Genomic DNA, 9,358 nt, shown 5'->3' on the forward strand with positions numbered 1-9,358 from the left:
TTCGAACTTTTTCTAGTGTAAAATACTTATTATTTTCAACGAAAAAAAAAGGTCGGAAAAGTCTTTGAGGTGGGGGAAGAGAATTCTTCTGCATATGATGTCTTGGGTGCGACTTTGCTTCTTGTGAAAGCTAGGGTTGACTGCCCAACTCAATAGCAAAGAATGAGGGGAATCTATGACCGTTATAGATATAATAGTCTTGTATTCTCCTTGTTTTCCCATCTTTGAATAAAAATGAATTTGCATTCCTTTGTGAGTTTGTATCACCATAGCTCTCTTACGTTCTTGGATGAAGAGCTTCCTTTCACTTTTCATGAGATAAATGCATCAAAAGTTCCGTTCTCAAAATTAACCGGCAATACAACACCCGACAAGTTTTGGGTTTGAGACCTGTTAGTGTTTAGTGGGATAAATATTTATTAATATTTTTGTAAATGTTATTTAAGCCCTAAAACCTTCTCTATCTTAAATTTTTGTTAGCAAAAAAAGAAAAAGAAATAATATGACTTTATCTATACAAAAGGAACTCCCAAAATGTGTCACTATCTTTATCATAACTAATCGATTATTCAATTCAATGTATGTTTATAATCACAAAGATTTAGATCTTACAACATTTTGTAGCAACTTTTTACCAACTATACAATTCATTCGTCATAGTTTTCCATTTCTTAACAATATATCCAGCAGGTGGCTGCAGGTAATACCCGTTAATTTAGTTTGAAAATTGGCTGGCTAAATGTGTTGCATTGTTAAAGTAATTCACTCATAGCATAGGAGCAGGTAAACTACATAGTTTATCAATTCTTGTTTGATTCTAGCAAATACAAAGGAATAAAGAGATTAACCAAGACAAATACATATAGGTCGAGACTATCATTAGTCAAATCTTCGGCTGATTGGCGCTATTTGTGCAAAAGAGGGCAAAACCACGCACGAGTGAAACAAACTCTTAATATGCCATTAATCCCCTTAGTTTCGACTAGTTAGCTAAAACATGGTCGCAGGTTCATTCTCCATGGACAACGTCAACGTTCCAACTTCAAATATGTTGCATTGCTTTTTCGATGTATTGTCTGCTTTGAATCTTGTGTGAGCTCTCATAATTATACCCTCACCTAAAAGACGTCTCAATGGATTAAACAGTATGACTGTTTATAAACTACACTCGGCCTCAATTCGTAGGCAATATGAAATTTTTCGTTGTACCATAAGAGAATCCAATACTTAATTCGAAAAAAACATTAATTAATCTTCAATATGTCATAAATTACTAAATAAATCAACTGACGTTATTAAGCAGTCAGAAATCCAATAATATGGTACTAACCATATCTGTCTTATAAGAACATTCTCAACTAACCAATGTTAAATTATACTATAAACTATTATTAAGTGCAAATGGATAACAAAGTAGCATGTGTTGTCACCTTAATTATCTCACTCTTGTTAGTTAATTAGCTGCTAAGATCATCTCTATCATTTTCTTTGTTTCTTCTATATCAACCCCTCAACAAAACAGCTATATATAGATCACTTACCACTGTTATAGATTCAGCAACAAGAGAAACATTAGTTTTTCATTAGTATCTTATAGTTGCAATATACATAATGAAAATGAGTAATTACTTCAAAGTTTTGATTCTTTGTCTTTTGGCAGTTGCATCAACTCAAGCTCAATTGCAGCTAGGATTTTATACTTATAGTTGTCCAAGTGCTGAACAAATCATTCAAAACTTTGTTCATGAACATATCCATAATGCTCCATCACTTGCTGCAACATTAATAAGAATGCATTTTCATGATTGTTTTGTCAGAGTATGCATGCAGTACAAACTTATTTATGTTAATTATGTTATTCTTTAATTTCATTTAGTTACTAACCCACTTGGTTGGTCTAGCGGTGTCGGCCTGAGACCTTGGAGTGTGCTTCTTTCAAGGTCTCAAGTTCGATTTCCCTGATGTCAATTTAGGTGGGTCGGTACATACAAATTAGTTGATCTTTGGGCCGGATACCGAGTTTTCAAAAACAAAAACCATAGTTATTTTTTGGTTAATGTTAGCCTCTAATTGTGTCAAAATTGATGAGCTAACATTATGCATTTTAATTCAGGGATGTGATGCATCAATCCTTTTGAACTCAACAAACAAACAAGCTGAAAAAGATGCTCCTCCAAATCTTACAGTTAGAGGCTTTGATTTTATTGACAGAATAAAGAGTCTTGTTGAAGCTGAATGCCCTGGTGTAGTTTCTTGTGCTGATATAATAGCTTTAACTGCAAGAGACTCTATTGCAGCTACAGTAAGTACTCAATTCTATCTTTAATAGAATAAGACCTGTTTGGATTTCCTTATTTAAACTTATCTATTGTCTAAACGTTGTTTTCAGCTTATTTTCATAAACTATCCATATGAAAACTACTTATAGCTTATATGAAAACTATTTATAGCTTATACACAAACACTTATATGTTAAGTGCATAATTAAGTTGTTTATCCAAACAGAGTCGAAGTAAAATTACATTTGGTTTTATGTGATTTCAGGGTGGGCCCTATTGGAAAGTTCCAACAGGTAGAAGGGATGGAGTCATATCTAATTTGGTGGAAGCAAGAAACAACATTCCTGCTCCATTTCACAACATCACCACCCTCCAATCTCGCTTTGCAAATCAAGGACTTGATTTAAGAGACTTAGTCCTCCTCTCTGGTATATTTTTTCATTCAACAATTTCCTTAGCATTAAGCACTTTTTGTTTGCCCACGCTAAATCACTACAAGAAAATGTTGAGTTACCGACAAAACAAAAAAAAAAAAATTGTTTGCGCATGATAAATCTCTATTTTTTGTCGCTGATTCAAAATTTTCTAGTAGCGACTAGCGAACTATGTGGTTTTAACTTAATGACCGTGATTTCAAAAAAAAATTAGGTGCTCACACAATTGGTATCTCCCTTTGCACATCATTTTCAAACCGTTTGTACAATTTTACCGGAAAGGGTGATCAAGATCCATCACTTGACAGTGAATATGCGACGAATCTCAAGACATTCAAGTGCAAGAACATCAATGACAATACTACAATAGTCGAAATGGACCCCGGTAGTCGAAAAACATTTGATCTTAGTTACTATAATCAAGTTGTGAAGAGAAGGGGTTTGTTTGAATCTGATTCTGCATTGTTGAAAAATTCAGTTACAAAAGCTCTTGTGACTCAATTGCTTCATGGGTCACTTGAAAATTTCTATGCTGAATTTGCAAAATCAATTGAGAAAATGGGCCAAATTAAAGTTAAGACAGGGTCGCATGGAGAGATTAGGAAACATTGTGCATTTGTAAATAGCTAAGAATCTTGACTTGTTGATTTTATATTTTAGGGTTTGGTTAATTATGTCATGTCATGTTGTGTCTCCATAAGATAGACCCCTATGTTGTGTGTGTGTTCTATATTTTTCTTTTGTTTTTGAACAATTTATGGGTGTTATATGCATGTTGTAATAATTGTAATAATAACAAGTGGGTCCGGCGAGGTAAATTTTAATATGGATTACTTCATTAGGTGGTTCATGGTGAACCAATCATGAATAACATTATAACGAATACGAATTTTACAAAATCCACTGTTGGATTGAAAGTTTATATCATATAGATCATCCATAGAAAAATTGAAAATCATTTGATATGTTATTGAGACACATCAAGATTAACGGTTCATTAAATAACGTAAATCTTGATGGGTCTCAATATAAACTTTCAATCCAACAGTGATTTCGTAAAATTCATATTCAGTAGATCATTTATCCACGAATACCACTTGTGAAGGTGGTCCACCATTTAGCCGTTTCAATTGTAATTTTTATTTACCGGTTTGGTGGTACATTATGTTCTTGCTGTAACTAGTAATAAATGTAGAATTGAGAGAAAATTACTAGTGTGATCAAAAGCAGAGTACTCATTTTTAAGATTTTTTTTATTAAATCTTTGGTTTTCATTGGTTCTGGTAATACGGAATTCCGATAATACAGAAAAGGGAGTTGATGTTCCCTTGTTGAAGGATTGAAAACAATATTCCGCAAGACATGTAGCGCCCATCGTCGGTAAAGAAAGCACCAAACCACTGGGGCAAAAGTCAAAGAATAAGGGCATAGTTGATCCAAGCGCGGAGAAGGAAAGGAGTGCTCCTTTGGAAGGAGTGCAGGTGGGGGGTATTTTAGTCAAGTTAGGAGCCCAGAATGTGAAGTTAGCACATCAGAAGACCCAAAAAGAAGGGGACATGACGAGTTCTAATGTGGCTGAGAAGCCGGTTGATAGTGTAAAGGACTGTAGAGTCTCAATGCGAAGCTACCGAACAAAGTTTGATGATGCAGAGGGTGTCGATGCGCAACCTGGAGTTCTTTCAACTTGTTTTTTCGAATTGGATGCGATGGGAGAAGGATACGCAGCCGTACACGAGAGGGGCGTGGGTCTGTTTGTACGGTGTTCCTATTCATGCTTGGAATGAACACTTTTTCTAGCTCTGTGTGCTTGAATGTGGGAGTTTCCTTCGAACGGATAGTTGTTCTTGAAAAGGACAGACTTGACTTTGCTAGGGTTCTAATCGCGACGCCCAATTAGGAAATAATCAAAAGGGTTGAGACTATTCTGGTAGATGGTATTCGATTGGAAGTTAAGATAGTGGAGGAATGGGGGTACGCTATGGGAGAGGATTCTTGCCTTTTTTAGGAGAGTGAGACGGAGGCGGCTCAATCCGACTGCGGTGAGGGCCACGTAGATCCAGAAGTCCGTTGCAACAGGATGCACTACAGGATGAGGAGTGCGAAGATCTTCAAGGAAAGAGTGAGGAAGTGCCTTTAGACCGATAAGTCAGATGGTATCCTGTTCTTTGAAGGGGAACCCGAGGAGGAGGTTGAGCGGAGTGTTGGAATTAATTTAAAATTAATCATAAAACATGCTCTGAATAACAAAGCTTAAAACTATAATCTTACTTTAGTGCGGAAGTCAAATAAACATATGAGCATGTATCTTTAAATAGGATCTACGACATGTTGATTTATCAAGATTATAGTAATAGGAATACCTGGATGATGAATCCACTAGATGAACTAACCACAGAGTCTCTCGGTAGTAATCCTGAAACACAAAGAGAGACGGACGACGAGCATCCGTTGGCTTGTATGGTTCTTTCTCAACCGGTACCCTAATGCATTGAATTCTCTTCAGATGGAGAGAAGATATTATTTGCTCATGTACGGTATATTGGGGACCATAGCCTATATATAAGATGATGGCCAATTAGGGTTCCCATTATTCCGAAATGGGTCATCCTGACATCCACTCATATTGAGCCCATATCAATTAATTAATTAATTCTAAATAGAAATCTAATTAGCCTTTTACTTTATTTGATCACTTAATCAATTAAGGCTTCTAATTGATAAATAGCTAATATAATTATATATAAAGATATTTGCCCACATAATATTATTGGAATATTATAAAATATTCCAACACGGAGACCTGATACCTGTAGCCAAGTTAATAACAGTGTTGAGATTTCCTCTAATGTGATGCCGGGTTCTCAAGGAGGGTATGGATCTCAGGAAGTTAGGACATTGGTGTTTTCCCAAATACCGGATGCTCAGGACCGTTCCACTCCTCGGTTGCTTCGTGGTAAACATACTAATTCTTGCCCCCCGGAAGCGAAACGCTCTATCATCTCGTGGTAATATTCAATCATGACAATTGAGATTTTTCTTTTTAAAGACAATGAAATTTATTCGTATTCAATTAAGATTTCTAACAACTTATAAAATATTTTGTGGTATTCAAAAATATTTGTATTTTGATGAATTCTTTAGTTGACTGGATTTCGTAAAATTTTTTAATTAAAAATATAAATACTTTATTTATCCAACAATCTCACTAAAATACTAGAGATCGTTTTTGCCGTCCGTGTATCACATGTCAAAGTATCAACTTTTGGTGTATGTTAATTTTTTGGCCTCTAGTTTTTTAGTTTTGGTAGTATCCTCCCTCTGGTGTGTTTTTTCTCATATTGGCAGTTTGGCTTGGTTGTGAATGTGTGGTTTTTGTGTAATTGTTAATTACCTATTTTTGCTTTATTTCATTGTGTTTTCGGAATCTCCATATATATAATAAAAGTTTATAATATCTTTTCTTTTTTATGACAGAACATGTGTCGCAATGATCCATTGAATTATTGGTTTTACGTATTTAATTTAATTGATTATTGTTTTCTTTTGGCTTAATTAATCTATGGTTCCCTTAAAGATATTTTAGGTTTCATAATGGTCCTTAAAAAAAATACGGTTCGGATTGACAGACTAATTAAGTATTTTCTTTTTTATTAATATTGTTTCATTTGGTATTACAATAAGAAAATGTTGTGGCATGTGTGAAGTGAGTTAAGTCTCACATTGTTTAGAAAAGTTGAGGCTAAATACTTTATAAGTGTAAAGACCTATAAACCTAACACACCTTAAGATTTTTGGTAAGGATGTGATGTCTAACTCATTTGTGAAATTGTTTTTAAGCTCAATGTGGATCATCCTCTGACTCCTCCTTACTCAACAATGGTAACAAAACCGAAGGTTCGACGAAACCCAATGTGAATGATCCTTGACTTTTCCTTGGACCCAAAAGAAAATAATAAAGGGAAAAGTAAATAAAAAACAACTATGAATCTTGAGCATATACTAATGAGATGTTACACACATGCATCTCTACCAAAATTCAACCCAATCCTTTGAAATCTTATAAATTCGTAAATTACTTAAAATCTTAAAAATCTGGATTACAAATCTATTAAAATTCAAATAGAAAAGTTCTAATTGTAAAAAATCTTAAAAGTCAATACATTTTTACAAAATCATTTAAAATCTGTGAGACTTTTTTGTCAAAATAATCTTATGAATTTTTAATCCAATACACCCCCTAAATCTAGTGGCTTAAAATTATTCACTTTAAAGGGTAATAAGTTAGAATACCAAAATGTAGGCCATATAATATTGTTATTTTTTATTCATGTTGTAATATTAAAAAAGGCTTAAATGCAGTTTTACCCTCTGTTTTGAAAATATCGGAATTTTACCCCCTATTTTAAAATCCTGAATTTTACCCCTCCAATATTAAATTTTTTTGGATTTTACACCCCCAAATTCTGCACAAAATCTGCTTTCGAGTCTCAACTTCAAAGCTTCGCACATAACTCAATTTGGATCAATAATTCACAAAACTGATACCGAAATGACCGTAATCGAGTTAGCTTTCTACAGAATCAAATCCCACTAAATTTGGAGTTACAGAGATAGATTAATTACCGTTTTAGTGAAGGTCTGTCTAATTACTAATTCTGTAGAAATCTACTTATGACCTTCAAATTCAACATCGTCTACCGAACGCATCGTAACTCCAAATTCGATGAAATTGAAATGCAAACAAGGGTAATTTCGTTAGCTTTCCATACATGTAAATACTATTAAAAAATGAGCTATAGGATGAGAGGCAGGAGAAAAATACCAGTAGTAGTTCATACGAAAATTAATTTGGACCGACCTTCACTAAAACGGTAATTAATCTCTCTCTGTAACTCCACATTTAGTGGAGTTTGATTCTGTGGAAAACTAACTCGATTGCGATCGTTTCGGTACCGGTTTGGTGAATTATTGATCCAAATCGAGTTCTCTGCGAATCTTTGAACTTGAGGCACAGAAGCAAATTTTGTACAGAATTTTGGTGGGGGGGGGGGGCAAAATCCAACAAATTATAAAATAGGGGTGTAAAATTTCGAATTTTAAAATAGAGGGTAAAATTGTATCCAAAAAAAAAAATAGAGGGTAAAATTCTGAATTTTTCAAAACAGGGGAGTAAAACTGCATTTAAGCCTTAAAAAAACAATTGAAAAATCTTCACATTTCCGCCATATGGTTGAGGAAATTTTATAAAGCCGGGGTTCCGCCATTTGATTTGGAGTAATTGAGTAGGAAAGTAAAAAATTGGATAGTTTAGTATATTAGTTTCAAAATTTGGATAGTTTGATGTTAAATTTTCAAATAGGGATAGATGGAAAGAAAAAAACGATTTGTGTAGAAAAAAAAATCTATACCTATATGTAAAGAGGATATAAAAATTTTGGTGTGGACTTTTGATAATACCAACAATACCCTTAACTTTTTTTTTAGCAGTAAATTTTTTTTATTAACAAACTCACCATAACATAATTTTTTTTTATATAAGTTTACATAATTTTTTATTTTTATTTAAGAAAGGAAGATTCCTATGAATTTACCTATCTACACCTTCGTCACTATTTATTCTAGTTTTTGACACTTAATAAAATAAAAAGGCATAATTGTCAATTTACAACATTCCAAGTTTTGTCTTCAAAAAAAAAAATTCCAAGTTAATAAAATATTTTTACTGGGACCTATATTTTTTTTTTTTGGGTACATAGACGAAATGACAAAGCGATCATAAACTCACACACACAAAGTGGAGTGATCAGAGTTCGAACCCCGATATGAACGTCCAACCTAGCAATTTCTACGCGTGCCTAATTTTTTATAATTATATTTCTACGTAGACCAATATTTCTACTCATATATTGATACAAATCTCTAGAGTGGGTTGTCTCCCATGAGAAGTGTCTCATGTGATATCATGGCTTTTCAATTTTTTTTTTAAAAGTATAAAAAGAAGAGAATGGACAATCTATTGGTCAAAGTTAAAACCTGAGAAAATCCAATGTAAAGTACACCGGAGGGAATTCTTTCCAATAAATCTCTATTTTTTTTTAAAATTTCTATGGAGACCTATAGTTCTACTCATATATTAATATGCATGCATAATTTTTAAAATTTCTACGTGCCTACTTTTTTATAATTATCATACACATGTCCGACCTATTATAATTTACTCTATTAATATATTTTTTTTGAATTATCTTAATAGAAAAATTATACTCATATATTGATACAATTTTTTTTTTTTTTTAATTTTACGGGGACATATAATTCTACATATGCATGCATAATTTTTAAAATTTCTACGTGTCTGCTTTTTTTATAATTATCATACACATGCCAACAATCTTGCACCGACAAATAATTTCTTAACGAACTAATTTCGCATTATACAATGTTCGACCTATTATAATTTACTCTGTTAATATATTTTTTGAATTATCTTAATAGAAAAATTATAAATAATGAAAATTGCTTAACGCACCCCCCAAATTGCTTAGCTCCCCCCATATACTTAGCGCATCCCAGATTTTCTCGCGCGCCCCAAATTTTTTCCTCACGCACCCCCCAAATTTTCTCACACGCCCCCCAAAATCATTT

At 33.3% G+C, this 9,358-nt stretch overlaps 1 protein-coding gene across 1 annotated transcript; it reads left to right on the forward strand.

Moving 5' to 3' along the window:
- The first annotated feature begins 1,380 nt into the window (after positions 1-1,380).
- LOC123898527 (peroxidase 3-like) lies at positions 1,381-3,921 on the forward strand. Its single transcript, XM_045949510.1, has 4 exons — positions 1,381-1,818; positions 2,114-2,302; positions 2,545-2,707; positions 2,928-3,921. Exons 1-4 carry the CDS (start codon positions 1,612-1,614, stop codon positions 3,341-3,343), a joined length of 975 nt encoding a protein of 324 aa, XP_045805466.1. The 5' UTR covers positions 1,381-1,611; the 3' UTR covers positions 3,344-3,921.
- Positions 3,922-9,358: the final 5,437 nt, after the last annotated feature.

The sequence above is a fragment of the Trifolium pratense genome, linkage group LG7 (assembly GCF_020283565.1).
Source record: "Trifolium pratense cultivar HEN17-A07 linkage group LG7, ARS_RC_1.1, whole genome shotgun sequence".
Classification (NCBI taxonomy): Eukaryota; Viridiplantae; Streptophyta; class Magnoliopsida; order Fabales; family Fabaceae; genus Trifolium; species Trifolium pratense.

Bases quoted from the DNA above. Each gene is read 5' to 3' on its own strand.
- LOC123898527 (XM_045949510.1), top strand. From the start codon at position 1,612: ATGAAAATGAGTAATTACTTCAAAGTTTTGATTCTTTGTCTTTTGGCA. The intron at 2,303-2,544 runs GTAAGTACTCAA...ATGTGATTTCAG, and splicing joins GAGACTCTATTGCAGCTACA to GGTGGGCCCTATTGGAAAGT. The intron at 2,708-2,927 runs GTATATTTTTTC...AAAAAAAATTAG, and splicing joins AGACTTAGTCCTCCTCTCTG to GTGCTCACACAATTGGTATC.